Source organism: Hemitrygon akajei, chromosome 19, assembly GCF_048418815.1.
Source record: "Hemitrygon akajei chromosome 19, sHemAka1.3, whole genome shotgun sequence".
NCBI lineage: Eukaryota > Metazoa > Chordata > Chondrichthyes > Myliobatiformes > Dasyatidae > Hemitrygon > Hemitrygon akajei.
Genome location: NC_133142.1, coordinates 26,898,364 through 26,917,115, shown reverse-complemented (window position 1 = coordinate 26,917,115; position 18,752 = coordinate 26,898,364). Strand labels below are relative to the sequence as shown.

At 44.0% G+C, this 18,752-nt stretch overlaps 1 protein-coding gene across 3 annotated transcripts in view; it reads right to left on the bottom strand.

The window, feature by feature from the left end:
- LOC140741842 (receptor-type tyrosine-protein phosphatase gamma-like) overlaps window positions 1-18,752 on the bottom strand; it is a 648,055-nt gene that overhangs the window by 242,042 nt on the left and 387,261 nt on the right. For all 3 annotated transcript variants that reach the window (XM_073072297.1, XM_073072296.1, XM_073072295.1), the window contains exon 6: window positions 13,733-13,799. In XM_073072297.1, the coding sequence (XP_072928398.1) occupies window positions 13,733-13,799 (67 nt within the window). The remainder of the gene's footprint in view (window positions 1-13,732; window positions 13,800-18,752) is intronic.

Here is an 18,752-nt window from a genome sequence, read left to right as displayed (position 1 = left end):
CAAAACCTATGGATTCACTTTCAAGGACTCTTCATTTCATGTTCTCAAAATTTATTGCCTGCTTTATTTAATCATTTTATTCTTTTTGTATTTGCACAGTTTATTGTGCTTTGCACATTGGCTGGTTGTCTGTTCTGTTCGGTGTGGTCTTTCACTGTTTCTATTGAGTTTCTTGTATTCACTGCGAATGCCTGAAAAGAAAATGAATCTCTGGGCTGTACATGGCGACATATATGTACTTTGATAATAAACTTACTTTGAACTTTCTGCTAAAGTTTTTACAGATGCTTGGGGCAATCGTGACAGAACCTCAGCCTTGCTTTATTTGCTTGCACTGGCTGTTCCATCAGATTGAGAAGTAATATTGATCAGTCATTCCTGTAATGTACTAGATTGGTAGGGCTGTGTGGATTGAGAAAAGATTGTTCAGAGAAAACCAACAAAATAACCTGATCAATATGCCCAGTTTGGGTTTAAACATAATTACTCAGTTATAAAGCAACAAGAGAAAGTCTGCAGATGCCGGAAATTCAAGCAATGCACCAAAATTGTTGGAGGAACTCAGCAGGCCATGGAGCGTCTACGGAAAAAAGTACAGTTGACGTATCGGGCCAAAACCCTTCGGCAGCCTGGCTTGTTGAGTTCCTCCAGCATTTTTGTGTGTTACTCAGTTATAGATTTCTTCAGAGCCTTGTTCCAAATATGAATCAAACAGTTGAGTTCCAGGGGTGAGCTGCTCTTCATGTTAAAGCAGCATTTCACCAAGTGTTGTATCAATGAGCTGTGGTGAACCAAAGTCAATGGGCATTAGGGGGAAAAAGTTATGTTCGTGGCTGTGGGAAACTAATTATCCTATGCACAAGAGATTGTTGCTGGTGTTTCTCAGCGGAGTCCCAGGCCCAATCATTTTCAACTATTTCATCAGTAATCTGCTTTCACAGTAAGTTCAGAAGTGGGGTTGGGCACTGAAGTTTGCACTGTGTTTAATTTTCCATTTTTCAGATGATGGAGCCCTGTATGCACCCAGATCAAGAAAACATTCAACTAGGAGCTGAGAAATAAAAAAACAAGATTTGAAATGGAAATCCTGACAATCAAAGGTCATGCCATGGCAAACTCCCACACTATCACTATTGAGGGACTCATCTTGGCCCAGATACATAAACATTATAACTGCAGCTATATCCTGTGGCAAATTGCTAACACCTGACACTTAAAACACAACTTTCTGGCACAAACATTTTGGAAAGTTTCTTCCCAGTAAGTCATGATTTCATTTCATATCCTTCAAACTGCTACAAGGTTAAAAGAACATATTTTTTCTGTGGCCCACTGTATAACACTTAGAAATTAGCCAAGAGACAAAATGTGACCACAAGTGTTTGTTATTTTAATGCTTCTGAGCCTAACTGTGAAATTTCTCACTGTGTGTGGAATCGTCTCTGGCCCCATCTGTATTCCAAACAAGTTTATCCAGTACAGCCCATTATTTCCTCAAAGTTTCTATTTTTATGTACATCTTGTCCAGTCTTTTTTAAAAAAATGACATCATTATGTCAAAATAATTAACAATCAAAGAGACAATTATACATTTTACCCATAGGGTTTTAAATCTTGGTTTTAAAATGAGACAATGATAAAAGCAACAACACAAGGTACACTGCAGATGCTGGGGTCAAAGCAACCAGTACAACATGCTGGAGGAACTCAGCAGGTCGGGCAGCATCCGTGGAAACGAGCAGTCAACGTTTCAGGCCGAGACCCTTTGTCAGGACTGAAGAGGGAGTGGGCAGGGGCCCTATAAAGAAGGTGGGGGGAGGGTGGGAAGGAGAAGGCTGGTTGGTGCCAGGTGAAAAACCAATAAGATCAAGGGGTGGGGGAGGGGAAGCAGGGAGGGGATAGGCAGGAAGGGTGAAGAAGGAATGTAAGGGGAAAGCACTATTTGTAGTGTTACGTACCCCGTAACTGGGTCACTTACCAGCAAAGATAGAGAGGTCCGTTGAAGTCTGATGGTACTATTTTTAACAGTATTTATTGGTAAAAATACACAAAAATAATATCAATGCAAACATACAGATAATATACGTTGTCAATACTAAATCTAAAAGTGCGGGTATAATAATAATCAATAAGAAATAAGCTCTATCGTTGTCTAGGGGATAATGTAAATATAAAAGTCACTCAGTTCATGCAGGCTGCAGCCTTTGGTTGGAGAGAGACAGATTTTAGAAACTTGCCGGCTTTCCTTTATCTGATTTTGATCCGTATTCGTCCTTTAGCGAGGCCGTTCCGTGGAAGACTCGTAATCCGGGCAAGGATGGACACACACACACACACACGAGTCCCCACCGGTCTCATACGTTTCTCCTGGTGCATCTGAAGGGATTGTTCCCCAGACCCCTCTTTTAACCTTACTCACGGGGTCTCAGATGTCAATCAGGTTGGGATGATGCAATCCCTCAACCAGCCCACTCTGGTCATCTCCTGAGGGGTTTCAATGAATAGTGCAGTACTCAATACACAATTCCGTCTCCAAGAGACAATAGCTGTTATCAATGGTTCCGACTTGCTGAGGCCAAGACACATTCCAAGCCTGTGTATTCTGGACGTCCCTCTCTCATTTCCTGGGTCCCAGACCCGAATTAATAGCGATCTTGCGATTCTCGAAAAGGAGGGGGCTATTTTGTACCCTTCGGCCCCTCAGAGTTGTGGCACATTCATAACAGTAGTAGAAGGCAGAATCATGAGAGAGGTAATAGGCAGCTGGAGGAGGAGGCAGAGTGAAACTGGGATGGGGGAAGGGAGAGGAAGGGAATTACCGGAAGTTGGAGAATTCAATGTTCATGCCAATATTATTGCATCTTTATATTCAATATTTCAATATCCTTGCATGTTCATCTCCAATATTCTTGGCATGAACATTGAATTCTCCAACTTCCGGTAATTCCCTTCCTCTCCCTTCCCTTCTTATTGGTTTTTCACCTGGCACCTACCAGCCTTCTCCTTCCCACCTTCCCCCCACCTTCTTTATTGGGCCCCTGCCCCCTCCCTCTTCACTCCTGACGAAGGGTCTCGGCCCGAAATGTTGACTGCTCGTTTCCACGGATGCTGCCCGACCTGTTGAGTTCCTCCAGCTTGTTGTACATGTTGATAAAAGCAACAAAGTATTTTTCTGCCAATTATGAAATTGTACAACATGCTAAAAATAAATTCCGCAATTAAAGACCAGACAAACTAATTACTATTGTTTTAATATCAGAGAAACGCCACTGGGGAACACAATTTACAACTGCTTCAATATTGAATGAAAATCAAAAACATCAAGATGCTGGAAGTCTTCACGTAGCATCTACAGCGATAACAGGAAATTTAGTTTCTCAGGTGGAGTCCCTAAATTCAAAATCAGGAACTGATAATCAGTAACAAGTACAAAAACTGCTGGAAATACTCAGCTGGTTACTCATCTGTGGGAAGTGCAAAAAAGGTAACACATCAAGTTAAGGACCCATTGATCCTGCTCTTGCCACAGATGTCACTTGACCTGCTGAGTATTTCTAATTTTTTTTTGTCTTACTCTAGATATTCCAGATCTGCAGATACTTTTTAATTTTTACTGACAAACAGCATTTGAAAATGAAATGAATGATGTCGAAGACAGCATAAAAGGAAAAGAAAGGACATATAATAAAAATTAATGGGAAGTTAGAGGATTGCGTAGCTTTTAAAAAACCAAAAGGAAGGCAACTATAAAGCCATAAGGAGAGAAACTATTGTGGAGTGTGGTCGACAGCTTGTCCCAGCATTTCTAGCAGCTAGTGCTACTTATTGTTCTTGTTTTAAAATGCATTAGTGGCGTGCATGTTCAGTAGAATTATGGTGAGATGTTCAAGTTCATTTATTTTAGCTCAGGTTATACAGTTGCTCACTTGAATGTGTGCCATCCTGAATGTAATTGAGTTGTGTAATAATCATCTCCCCGTCTGTATGTGACTGAGTTAATTCTCACCGAGCTATTGCGGTCTGTCCATTATCGTGCTTGTAGCAATAAAAATGGCTGCTGAGATAAACGAGCTTTTCTTGTTGGTCATCACGGACCGAATGCTCGCCACATTGGTGTCAGGAGTGGGATTACAAATTGACGGTGACACTGAAGAGCTACAACTTCGGATGGAGTGCCTTATGAAGCAGGGAATAAGTCAAGGGACTGAGCGGTATGCACGCCCAGGCCACACTCCCGAAGACAGGATGTCGACCCTGGGAACTGAGCGTTGTGCCATCCCAGGGAGCCCCAATGGGGCGAGCGTACCCATGTTCCCCAACCCGGGGTACACGGCGGAGTGTGTCACCTGCCTCCCACGCAGCCTGCGCCATTGAACCCAAGATGCCGTGGGAGGACATGCAAAGTGGCAGGCACCACCAATGCTGCTGGAGAAAGAGGAGGATCAATGGGCCCCAGTAATTTAACACCACAAGGTCCACCCTGAAGCAGTGGGACCGCTGCCTGGTGCCTTACCTGGCTCAGGCTGAACTTGCTGCATGGCACAACGGGTGAAGCCCCCACGAGACTGCCGGGCACCTTGCCCTGGTGCTGGAAGGGGATGCCCTCCGGGCCTCCTCAACCTAACACCGACTGAGCAGCATGACTACAAGGCTCCCGTAGCGGCACTGGAGCAGTGTTTCGAGCAGAGGCCATTGGAGGAAGAAATGAGGGAAGAACTGGGCAGTGGGCGGCACCATGTGAGAGATAGTCTGGGGGCAATCACAGCAGATCTCTGGCACTGTGCTCGGCATGGTTACCCCCAGTTCCCTCCGGCGGCCCAGGAAGAGCTTGCCCTCCATGCCTTTGTAAAGGCCCTGACGCTGGAGCGCCTTCAGCAGCATGTTTGCCTGACATCACCATCATCGCTGGCCAAGGAGCTGGCAGAGGCAGAGAGGGCAGAAGGAATTTTAGCTTCACAAGGCATTCCAGTGTCACCCCGCATGCCAGGAACCCGGGTTTGTGTCACCGAGGCAGAGGAGGAAACTGAAGAGAAGGAGCCCATGAGATGGGTCCAACCAGTGCCACGTGCCACAGAGTGATCACTGCTACCGGTGAGGTGAGCCAGGCCATTTGGCCCAGAACTGCCCCGCACAAGCACCAGCTCAGCTATAGGGCAACATCATGGAGGCGGTGCCATGAGGGAAGCGCCGTCCAGGACCTCCAGCAGAGTTGCTGTGTTGTCGCCTCCCTAAGTGGGCAGTTTGGATGAAGAGCAAGACTTGTACATGGACTGCGTGGTGGAGGGCATCAGATGCCATGTGTTGGTCGACATGGGGTCAACCATCACAATCATCCCGCTGGGTGTCTTCCCTAACACAGACCAGCCATCCCTGCTTTGGCGGACAATGACAGCAGTCCAGCTAGCTACGTTCACCGGTGACCGTGTGGCAATGAAAGGGAAGAGGTGGTTGTGTATTACAGTAGAGAACAGAGCAGAGCACGAGGTGTGGCTAGCTGACATCATTGACCTGGACCCACTGTCCCACTAGAGGGATGCCGGGGGCAACACTCTACCTTGGTGCTGAAGCCATGCCTCTCAACAATTACCACCGGTTTCACAGCAGCCCAACACAACGCAGAGCACCATGCCAAAACCTGCCAGGGGGTGACACGCTCCATCACTGGCCACCCCTGTGCAGCTCACTGGACCCCTGCACCAGCGGCGGTGACCTCCAGCAAGACCGTCCAGGCAGTATGGGAACTGTGCAGTGGGGCAGGACCAGAGGCAGAGGCTGAAAGCCCTCCTGGACCAGCACCTCAACTGGGTCGAGGATAGCAGATGCATGGGGCAGGTCCGACACCACAAGGGCACCAGGGATGTCTGGCCCATCCGCCTGTGAACCCATCACTTGGGCCTGACCAAGTATCAGGCAGCGGATCAAAGAGATGGCAACGGCTAGCATCATTGAGCCAGGTGTTGGTCAGTAAGAAAGACGGGTCATGGTGGTTCTGCGTAAACTACCGTCATTTCTATGCTGTGACCCAGAAGGACTCCTACCCACTGCCCCAAATTGCTGATGCCCCGGACTGTATTGTGGGTTTGACCTGGTTCAACTCTGTTGATCTCCACAGTGGCTACTGGCAGGTCGAACTGTCCCCAGAGGCCCAGCCCAGGACTGCCTTCACCATTGGTCAAGGGCTGTGGCACTTCTGGGTCATGTCACCAGGTCTGTGCAATGCCCCAGCCACATCCGAGAGACTGATGGAGAGGGTGTTGGCTCATTTTCTGCGGATTCACTGTGACATCTATTTGGCGATCTCCTGGTGTACACCACCATTTTTGATGATACTCTGCGAAATCTGGAAGGGGTCTTTGCCACCATCTGCCAGGCAAACCTGCATCTCAACCCCAGAAAATGCTGCCAGCTGCATGGCCAGACAAAGTTCCTGAGGCCCGTGGTGTGTGCGGAAAGAGTGGCGATGAACCCTGAGAAGTTGGTGGCGGTCCAAGTCGCGCTCATCCAGGCCCTGGCGCTGGCGTACCTTGATCCAGCATGCCCCTTTATTGTTGACAGTAGCAACGAGGGCTCAGCGCACTGCTGTCACAGAAGGGGACCAAGCAGGACACATTGTGGCGTACTTTAGTCGCACCCTGAGCCACCTGAATGGAACTATTGTGTCACACGCTGTGAGCTCCTGGCCGTGGTCCAGGCCTCCTGCTGCTTTCTCTTCGGCCGATGGTTCCCACTTCTCAAGAACTATGTGCTGCTGACCTGGCTGTTGATCTTCCAGGGTCCTGAGGGGCAGCTGGAGGCTCTCGAGGTACAGCACGGCTGTCGCCCTGTCTCCCCATCCTTCACTACTGTCGCTGCCTCAAGGAGGGGAGCCAGGGGCAAGTGGCAGAGGCAATGCTGCAGGTGGCAGCCGGTGGTGAAGTAGACCTCCCCAACATTGACCACCAGTGACTGTGCAGTGAGCAGGAGAGTGATCCCGTGCTGGCCCAAGTGAGGGGATACCTAAGCGTGGGCCAGTGGCCAGAGGACACTGGATCTACCCTGGACCTAGAGAACGAAGCCCTGTACGCTCAGTGGAGCACACTGGAGGCGTGCAACGGGTTGCTGATCGGGCAGTTTTCTGATGATGACAGCTGTTGGTCCCCGGCTCCACACCACATTGCTACAGCAGGTGGGGGCCAGTCATTTCAGGGTTGCAAAGTGTTGGCCAAGCTGCTCTGTTGGCTTGGGTGCTGTTCGTGCACCGTTGCAGCTTTTGGATATCCCAAGAGGGGCCAAGCTGCCAGTATAGGGTGGCAATGCAGCCGTAACTGGTGGGGGCTCCAATGGAGCTGGTAGGGGTTGTCATCCTGGGCTGGTTCCCCCCGCACTGGTGCTGGGAACTGCTACGTTCTCGTGGCCCTGGATTACTTCCCAAAGTGGCCAGAGCCATACGCGGTCCCGGACCACAGTGCTACCACCACGGCTGAGAGACACGTGGCGGAGTTCTTCTGCTGTTATGGCGACTCTGAGGAACTCCACAATGATCAGGTGCGCAGGTGAGGTGAGGTCTGCAGGCGGCTGGGAATCATCAAAACGCAGACCACCCCCCTTCAGCTGCCATGTGATGGGCTGTTGGAGCGTTTTAACCACATCCTGGCCATCCTCATCGGCCAGCACCTGTACGATTGGAATCGCCACCTACCCCTAGCATTGTGGGCATAGCGGACAGCAGTTCAGGAGAGCACCAGTTGTATGTCGGCCATGCTCGTGTTCTGCGGGAGCTGCGTACGCAGGTCTACCTGGTGTTTGGCTCTCTGCCTGAGCCAGAGATTCCTGGGGAGGCCGGGTTGAAGTACCTGCAGCACCTCAGAGGATGCCTGACTGTACTGTTGACGATGCAGTTTGGCAGAACCCAAGCACAGCTAACAACTGCCAAAAATGGGCTTCTGAGGCCTGCAGTCAGGGACAGGACTTTACTGTGGGGGGGGGACCGAGTGTTGGTCTGCTACCCCACCTGAAAGGACGGACTATCCCCCAAGCTTCAAAGCCTCTGGAAGGGGCCAGGAGAGGTGCTCGACTGCATCTCCGATGTGGCATACCGGGTGCGGCTGTCTGAGTGGCAGAAGGCAGTCGTCCTGCACTGGGGCGACAGGCACTCTATCAGCCCAGCGAGGCTGAGGGGAGAAGGAGACTCTCTGGGTGCCCAGCTTCTTGCCTCACCAAATAATGCCTCCCCTGGGGGGCAGGGGCTACAGACACTTCCCAGCGTTCCAGGCAGCAGCGGCGACCACCGCTGGGACTTTTGGACTTCGTTGTGGACTCTGGGGTTGCCAGGGATAGCCGACCCCCCAGGTGGAGGGACAGTGTGGTGCTCCGGGGGCATGGTTGACAGCTCGCTCCAGTATTCCTAGCGGCAAGTGCTACTTATTGTTCTTGTTTTAAAATGCATTAGTGGTGTGTGTGTTCAGTAGAATTACGGTGAGATGTTCAAGTTCATTTATTTTAGGTCGGGCTATACAGTTGCTTACTCATTTGTTTGGGTGCCATTCTGAATGTAACCGAGGTGTGTAATAATCACCTCCCCCGTCTATATGTGACTGAGTTAGTTCTCACCGAGCTATTGCACTCTGTTATTGTGCTTGACGCAATAAAAACGACAGTTGAGATAAATGAGCTTATCACATTTGTCATCGTGGACTGAATGCTTGTCACAATGTGAAATATGCAGGAAAGTTAGCTAATAACATAAAAGAAGATACCAAAAGATTTTTAAGATATATAAAGAGTAAACGAAAGGTGACAGTGGATATCGGACAGCTGGAAAATGGCGCTGGAGAGGTAGCAATGTGGTACACAGAAATGGCAGGTGAACTTAATAAGTATTTTACATCGGTCTTCACTTTGTAAGACACTAGCAACATGCCAGAATTTCAAGAGTGTCAGGGGGAAGAAGTGAGTGTAGTTGCTATCACTAAGGAGAAAGCACTTCAGAAGCTGAAATTTCTGAAGGCAGATAAATCACTTGGACGAGATGAACTATGCCCCAAGGTTCTGAAGCAGGTAGCTTAAGAGATTGTGGAAGGCATTGGTGATGATCTTTCAAGAATCTCTGAATTCTGGAATAGTTCTGGAACACTGAATAATTGCAAATGCCACTCAACATTTTATGAAGGGAGAAAGGCAGGAAAAAAGAAATTATGGGCCAGTTAGCCTGTCTTCAGTGGTTGGGAAGATGCTGGAGTCCAAAGATGAGGTTTTGGAGCACCTGGAGGCACATAATAAAGTAGGCCAAAGTCTGTATAGTTTCCTAAAGGGGAAATCTTGCCTGACATATCTGTTGGAATTCTTTGAGCCAATAACAGGCAGGAGAGATGAAGGAGAATCAATGGATGTTGTTTACTTGGATTTTCAGAAGTACTTTGTCAAGGTGCTGCATATTAACGAGTGCCCATGGTATTACAGGAAAGGTACTAGCATGGATAGAGGTTGGATGACTAATAAGAAGCAAAGAGTAGGAATAAAGGGGACCTTCTCTTGTTGGCTGCTGGTGGCTAGTGGTGTTCCACAGAGATTGGTGCTGGGACCACTTCTTTTCACATTATGTCAATGATTTGAATGATGGAATTGATGTTTTTGTAGCAATGGTTGTAGATCATACAAAGACAGGTGGAAGGGCAGGTAATGTTAAGGATGTAGGGAGTCTGCAAAATAATTTATACAAATTGGGAGAATGGGCAAAGAAGTGGCAGATTGAACACAGAGTGTAGAAGTGCATATTCATGAAGCTTGATAAAATGAAGGTACAGACTATTTTCTAAATGGGAAGAAAATCCAAAAATCAGAGATACCATAGGACTTGAAAGTTCTTGAGCAGTTTTCCCTAAGGGTTAACTTGCAGGTTGAGTTGGTGGTAAGGAAGGCAAATGCAACGTTAGCATTCAGGAGGACTAGAAGATAAGAGCAATGTTTAAATCTGAGGCTTTATAAGACATTGTCTGACCACAGTTAGCGTATTGTGAGCATCTAAGAGAAGATAGAGAGGATCCAGAGGAGATTCACAAGAATGATTCCTGGAACTAAAGGGTTAACATTTAACATATAAGAAATGTTTGATGGCTCTGGGCTGGAACAAGCTGGAGTTCAGAAGAATGGGGGAGGTGACGTCTAGTTGAAATGTATCGAATATTGAAAGCCCTCGAAAAAGTGGATGTGGAGAGGATGTTTCCTACAGTTGCTAAGTCTAGGACCAAAGGGCACAGCCTCAGAATAGAGGGATGTCCAGTTAGAAAAGAGATGTGGAGGCCAAGTCACTGAGTACTGTATATTTAAAGCAGAGGTTGATAGGTTCTTGATTGGTCAGACCCTCAAAGGTTATGAGGAGAAGACAGGAGAATGGGCTTGACAATGATAATAAATCAGTGATGGAATGGTGGAGCAGACTCGAATGGCCAAATGGCCTAATTCTGGCCTATGTCTTATTGTCTGTCATTTTATAATAAAGAAAATACTTATTTCCCTATTAATCAGTTTCTTTTTAATGGCGTGAATCTATAATTTATTTGCCTTCTGAGAAAATTCTGAGCTACAAATATATTTGCATGGGAGGGTTAATGGCTGGGAAACCTGAAAATAGCCAGAGAGGAGAGAGGATATATTTAGAAGCTTTATTAATGATTTTTTTCATTACATTGTGCTACCCAGAAACTGGTTAATTGAGAGCTCAGAGCCTGTGAAACAGGAAAGCCAAGAGAACAAGGGAACCAGGGATAAGGGCATCAATATTCTCATTCTGCACTGGACACCCTGCATTTCAAATAGGAAGTTTGCTGGTCTGTGTGATATCAATACGTTATGTCGTCTGTCCTGTACAATTTTCCTGATTTGGGTATATCCTATGTAAAGATCAAGTCGTACAGCAACTGAGGATGGCATTTGTTTTAGAACTGTATGACAGGCACAATGATATCGCCATTTTTGGTCACCATTGAGCTCTGTTATCGCATCGTCAAACTCGAAAATAAATTAAAACTAACCTTTGAGCAATCAATCCAACATGAATCTATGGATGGCACTGCAGGTAAGATAGGGGTGGGAAGAAGGAGAAGTTGGTGGTGGGCAATATTCATTCAAATCAAACAAACCACACCCTATAACCCAATATCACAACCACAGACCGAGCCATGGGAATGCTGGTTAATGCTAACTCGGCATAGAGGATGAAAGGGTCAGCTAACTGCAAGTTGTCATGAAGGTTGCAGGAAGAGAGATTTAAAAATTTGTACAGTATTTATAGAGTGCGCTTAAATTCTTTTTCAGAATGTATTGATGAAGAGAACATGCAAGCCTATTAAAGTACTGTAAATTACTACAAAAAGTGTTAAGACTTCAGACAGATAAATCTATTTTACTAACATCAATTTGGGGATAAGGGACGAGAAGGTTTGGGGGATGAAAGATCCCAGCATGGTGGAGGTGTAAGAAAGGGAAAGGAATTGGGGAAAAGATGTTACTGAGGAATCATATTGGTTGTGGCAAAACAGTATGATCTGTTTGCTTGAAGAACTTAAGGAAGCATTCTTTTTCTATATTCAATAGGCAATGCCACAAAAGAATTTGCTTCTTGAATCGGATTCTCCGTGCCTCTCTTTTCTAGCTGAGCTTCCTGCTAAATTGAAATAGCTGATAAAATCTGTGAACATAGATCATTTAAATAATGAAATTACCGATATGAATGCTAAGAGTGGTCATGTGGGTACTTCCAAGCCCAGTACAATAAAATCTGAAGTAAATGTATGAACAGTGAGTCAGGGTCAAGTTTCACATTTGTAGCGAACGTGGATAGAGGATTAAACTAATTTTGTTTGTTTTCTTTAACAGATTCTATCAAATTCTGTGAGTTTCACTGGCTTTGTTGCTGTTGTTCTTGCTGCTTGTGTTCTGAACATTATGGGCATGCTATGTTGGCACTGGAATGTGTGGAGACACTTGCTGGCTGCCTCCAGCACATCCTTGGATGTGTTGGCTGTTAACACAAACAACACATTTCGCTGTATGTTTTGATGTACAATGTGATAAATAAATCAGAATCTCTTAAACTGTATTCAACAACTTTCCCTTTTTATATAACAGGGCATATCCCTCAACCTTTCCCATTTATTTACATTAATCAATTGTCTTATCAACCAACTGTTATACCAATCCAGCTGACAATTTTATGCAGAAATAATTAAGCGACTAATGAAGTTAATCACAAAGTTGATATAATGACTCTGATTTTGCACTCAAATGTAAGCTGCCCATGTTCATTATTGATCTGCAAAGACATACCAGCAGAAACCTGGAGAATGACCTGGTCTAATTCTCATGGATACAGCCTTCTATAACAAGTGTCATAGGGCAGGAAGGCTAGAATAAGATCTGCCTACGAAACAGCCAAGAGGTATGTTGATATCCAGCTTAGCCAGCTGCTAACACTGACAAAAAAATAATTTCTAGATGTTATTGACATTCAACAGCATTTCAAAACTATTATGCATATTCAAAAACACCATTAAGTAAGTAAGAACATAAATAAAATTAAAGTAACAAAAACTAGATACATTAATCTACGTGCCTCAGTCATGGAGAAGTGGTGGGAAATTTCCAAAAGTCTTTAATCTTTAGTAAAAAGTCTGACATGAGAGCACAGTTAAAAATATCCAGAAAACATCTGTGAGCAAGTTCAAGACTTCCATATGTGGGAACAGAAACCTTACTCTTGTTGAACCTCAGCTTACATGAGGTTACATGTAGAACTGCTGGCATTTCAAATCAAAAAGAGGTCAAAGTAGGCACTGCTCAGTTCTTTTTTAGTGTCGCCTTGGCAAAACAGCACAGTTATTTATAGATACAGTGCATAAGAGACTCTTCTGGCCTTTTGAGCGATGCCACGCAACAACCCCCCACAACCCCTAATTAACCCTCACCTAATCACGGGACAACTTACAATGACTAATTAATCTACTGGTACATCTTTGGACTGTATTAGGAAACCGAAGCAGCCAGAGAAAACTCCTGCATTCCACAGTGAGAATATACATACTCCTAACAGAGGATGCTGGGATTGAACTCTGACAACCCAAGCTGCAATAGCATCGCTTAAACTGCTATGCTATCATTCTTGATGAATATATTTCAAATGACTTGTTAAAGTGCTAATTGCTTAAATATCCAGACAGACAAGGTCTTATTGTCTATTCAAAGTTCATCTGTTGCATTTTCTAGACGTAAAATGAAAATGTACCATTGTGATAATCCTTTAGCCATACTTAGTATCATATTTCGTTCAATAGCAGAAAAATTGTACCTCACGTTAACGTAGTTGATTAAGAAATGCTTTATTCAAGGCTGCACTCTTTCGCAACTTCAGGAGTTGGAAACAAAGCTGTGCCATTGCACTTGGATTCAGAAATATTAAAGCAGATTCAAAATTAAATGATTTATCACACAAAACAGATGGCACTCATTAATCACATTATTCATTTTTCATGGAAGAATATTAAATGTTAATGAAAGAATTCTTCATGATTACTGTAATTACAAGATTGGATTTAATGTATGTGCAGAATATTTCAAATTTAACTATGTTAATAAAACAAATGTGCATATTAAATCTGTTACTCACACTGGGAATGGGCAAAAACTCGAAATGGTTATTAACATACTGTAATTCTGACAAATATTTTTATTTCTATGAAAGGAAGCATAAGTATCTTACCATGGTGTACGACTCCCTTCAACCCTCTGATAATGGGAACCAATGCAAGATTGTCCTGGCGGGTGACCTGTGTGAAAGGATATGCAAAGTTAACTCCTCCTAGTCACAGATAAAAATGATTTTCAATATGAACCTTTAAAGAAAAAACATTATTGGATCACTGGCTTTGCTTTCAAAGTCATCCATGAATATTTTACTAAAGTACATAAGACTGAAGTATAAAGAACTGATAATGCACAAATCTTACAAAAAATTACATTTTGTAAAAACAAATACTTGAAGAGATAGGTGAAGATATCTGATCTCATTCAAGCACACAATGACATTAACTTTAATCATAGGTATCACAGAACGGTTATAGCCCATGAGGAGCTGATTTTCCTGTCAAGTTGTACTATCACTAGATGAAATGCCATCTAGCTAGCATCACTTCTGTCCTCTGGCTTGAGCATTACAGTTTTCGTTTCTTTAAGATACTTACCAAACTCCATTTTGAATATGACAATTGAACCTTCCTCGATTAATACTCCCAGCAAAGTTTTCCCTTGTGTTACTTTAGGAGATCTCATGAAATGCATAAAATTCCTACTTGGCTTAACAGGGTAGATACAGAGATTAAATTGTGCTCTTACACCCAACCCTGAGTCAAATACATAGCAAGAAAATCAGTAGCCCTACTTTAGCTAATATAGTTTGTTGCTTCCTGATTTATGCCAAGCACTCAAACTGGAAATGAAGTGCAAGGGGTAAAATTCTCAGATAACGTGAAACTGCAAGGAAATCTGATAGGAAAGAAGAATGGACCATGGGAAAAGGGAAGGAGGGCAGCAGGGGGTGGTGATAAGTAGGTAAGGAGAAGAGAAATACAAAATACCAGAAGTTGGTGTTCATGCCATCAGGTTGGAGACTACCTAGATGGAATATGAGATGTTGGTCCTCTATCCTAAGAGTGACTTCATCATGGCAGAACAGGAGACTATGGACCAACATGTTGAAATGGGAATGGGGATAAAAAATAAAATGTTTGGCCACTGGGAAATTCCACATTTGGCAGATGGAACTCAACAATGTGGTCCCCCAATTTACGCTGGGTCTCACAGATTGTAAAGGAGGCCATATCAGGTGCACCGTATGTAATAGACAAGCCCAACAGATTTGCAGGTGAAGTGTTGCCTTACCTGGAAGGACTGTTTGGGGCTCTAAATGGAGGTAAGGGAATAGCTGAATGGGCAGGTGTAGCATTTCTCTCACTTTCCGGGAAATATGCCAGGGGAGAGATTAGTTGGGAGGGACGAATGGACAAGGGATCCACAGAGGGAGAGATCCCTGTGCTCATTCATTCTTTCCACCATCTTAACAGGGATAGAGTCCCCTTGTCCTCACCTACCACCCCATGACCCTCTGAATCCAACACAACATTCTGCACAACTTCCGCCATCTTCAATAGGATCCTACTACCAAACACATCTTTACTTCCCTCCCATCCCCACTCTTCGCTTTCCAAAGGGACGGTTCCCTCTGAGATTCCTTTGTCCATTCATCCTTCCCCGCTAACTTCCCTCCTGGTATGTATCCCTGCAAATGAGAGAAATGCTACACATGCCAAACATCTCCTCCCTTAGCACAATTCAGTGCTCAAAACAGTCCTTCCAGGTGAGGGAACAATTAATCTCTGAGCCTGTTGGGTTCGTCTATTGTATGCGGTGATCCCATGCAGCCTTCACTACACTGGTGAGACCTGACGTAAAATGAGGGACTGCTTTGTCGAGGACTTCCGCTCCGTCCACCGAAAGCAGAGCTTCCCGGTGGCCAACCATTTTAAGTCTTAACTACATTTACATTAAGAATTGTTGGTCCATGGCCTCTTCTGCCACAATCAGGCCTCTCTGGGTGGTGGAGCAACATCTCATATTCCATCTCGGTAACCTCCAACCAGACTGCATAAACATCAATTTCTCCTTACAGATTTTTTCTTTTTACTTCTCTCCCCCCCGCCCCTTCCCTGTTCTTCTATTCCCCACTCTGGCCTCTTACCTCCTCTCCTCATCTTTCCCCAGAGCCCCTCCCTCTTCCTTTTCCTTTTCTATCAGACTCCTACTCTAGCCCTTTAGTTTTCCCAGCCACCTGGCAGCACTTTCTAGCCTGTCCTCCTTCCCCTCCTCCACACCTTTTTATTCTGCAGTCTTTCTCCTTCCTTTCCAGTCCTGAGGAAGGGTCTTGACCAGATATGTCGAATGTTTATTCATTTTCATTGATGTTGCCTGACCTGCTCAGTTCCTCCAGCATGTTGTGTGTGTTAATCTTAGAAGAATTTCAATAATCTATGTATTATTTCTTGGAAGAGTTAAAGAAAGTTCGGATGAATTTAAAGAGAGAACAAATTTTAGGAAAGTGAAAATATTTCACACCACAGATGGCATCATGAATTAAAGACTTAAGTTTGTAACATTAGATTAATTATTCCAAGATTTACAGCTCAAAAGCACCAATCAATATGCAATACATTCACAAAATGTCATTAAAAGATCCAGAGCCCTTATGTACTGATTCTTTGAAGACACAACTGAAGCTACCTTAATCAAAAATTAGATTTGCTAATTAGTAATATCAGAAGATAAACCTGTATACAGAGTACCCTTTTGGTTGGAGAACTAGGTTGATGTGACAACTATCAAGTCCAGAAGAAAGTGAGATTATTTGTTAGGAATTAAATGTCATCCTTCATTTAATGATATCTTAACCTTGTCTCTGATTCAGATGAATGAAGTTTGAAATTTCATTTCAGAGACCCGTGTACATTAAATGAAATGCAGGAATGATGAATGCTCCTCTGTAAATGGTTGAATAGTATGGCTGAGCTTGAAAGGAAGACCTATGGTTGATATGGTTCAATAGGTTCATTCACCTTTAAGAGCAGCTGGGGCTTTTACTATATAATACAACAACCCTATAGATTGCCATTTGAATAGGAGTCATTTTCAGATTCTGCTGATATCAAATCAAGTTTAATTATCATTAATTGCACATTCAAAATAGCAAGCAAAAAAAAAAATCACACAATAGAACACATATATAGTCCAAGACCCTGAATGGCAGGTCCTGCGAATTGATGGTACAGTTTTCAGCAATACAGCCTGTCAAACACTGGAGGGCAGCCATGATGAGAGGCCAGCCCCCAACCGAGCGAGACGGCATGCTACATCGCTTCCAACATCCCCTCACCTGGAATGCAGCAACTAGCAAGCCTGCGACTTGAGGCCTCGTTGTTATTACAACTGAGACTACGCAGTTCCCACACCACCTGTCTCACCAGCAAACAAGGGAAATTAGCCTGCGGTATCTTACATTATCAATGTCCAACAAGTGCTGCGATCGTGAGAGGAATGTCTGCACTCTACTCTTCTGAACCACTGAATGGCTCCTTTTCTGACACACCGGCCAGCTCCTTGGCCAACACAACCAGCTGGCTCCTCCTCTGACACACCGGCTGGCTCCACCATCTCTAGCCCACCGACCAGCTCCTCCACCACACCGGCTGGCAACTCCATCTCTAGCCCACCGACCAGCTCCTCCTCCAACATGCTGGCTGGCTTCTACTTCACCTCTTCACCACTTCACTCCAATCAATACGGCAGACCTGCTGTACCCAAAGTTCTTGGAGTCCAGTATAGTCTTATGATCATAAAAAACACATTTACCAAAGAAAAAAACACCTTTGGTTGGCCAACGACAGGCCGCTGTGTCCAAACGCATCACCATCTTACCAGAAATATACGGTTGAGATTTAAGTAATGATCTTTTCATCACCTGAAATCATTCTTATTGGTCCTAATTCTAGTCTCTTAGCCTACTAAAGGGGAAAGACACACATCTGAGTTAGCTAAGAAATATATTGCATTTGGAGAAAAAAAAGTTTGGATGATCTTGGCAAATCTAATTTCTTAGTAATGATTTCATTAAAGTTACTTCTAGATTTGAATACACAAAGCAATTTATTATTTCCTAAATTTCACCTTATCTAGTATGCTAATTTATTTGAAGTTGTTAACATCTCGATTCATGGGTAAGTATTGGTTAATCACAATTGCTTAATGTAGGAGACAAACTGAAGCGGTATGACAGGCTCTGTAATAGAGAATAATTATAGTGATACAAAGTAATACAGAAATACAACCAATACTACTTTACAGGAGAAAGTTAAACAATTCCACGCTGTATCTCAATAAATAAACAAATAAATAGATAAATCCTGCTACTTTGAAAGCCCTACAAACAGCACTTCTGTCTCAGTGTAAATTGGTTGTTGATGCCAACAGAAAAAATTCAGCAGAGGACTACTGATACCAAAATTAGTTTAATTACCTCACCAGAATGCAAAAAGAGTTGCAAATTTCACCTCAGTTAATCTTTCCTCTTCTTTTTTTGCCAGTGCAGCACAGTCTGCTAAACAATAGCATTGCATTTAGTGCCAGTTTTGCTCAATGGCATATTGTTTGACATTTACAAAGAGAAGAAAAATCCCACAGAATGGGATTCAATTATAATGACATTGGGCCAGTATTGCTGGAGGCATTTGATCCAAAGATGAAGATGAAGAATTGGTTGATCAAATTAACAAAAAAAAACATCTTCAAGTATATCTGTTAAAACTAAATAATATTCACCAGATCCCTTTTGTAGTTAGACAGAGATTAACAAAGTCAACAGGAATAGTGATATTGCTATCAATAGCTATATTGATGAATTAACTCCTTCTACACTTACCGTATTTCCATTTAGGGCATATTTTTTTAAATTATGGATTAAATTCAAGAATACTATGAGTGAAACCATTTTTATCCAGACATTTTGGATTAGCTCACACATTTAAAGCATGCCCTTCCTTTTGAATGGCTTTATAGAACCCCTGCATTACTTTATTCTTGCAAATGGAAACCACATGTACTATTTGTGAGGTTCCAGAGGATTGGGGGATAGCTAATGTTGTTCCATTGTTCAAGAAAGATTCTTAAGAAGAAGC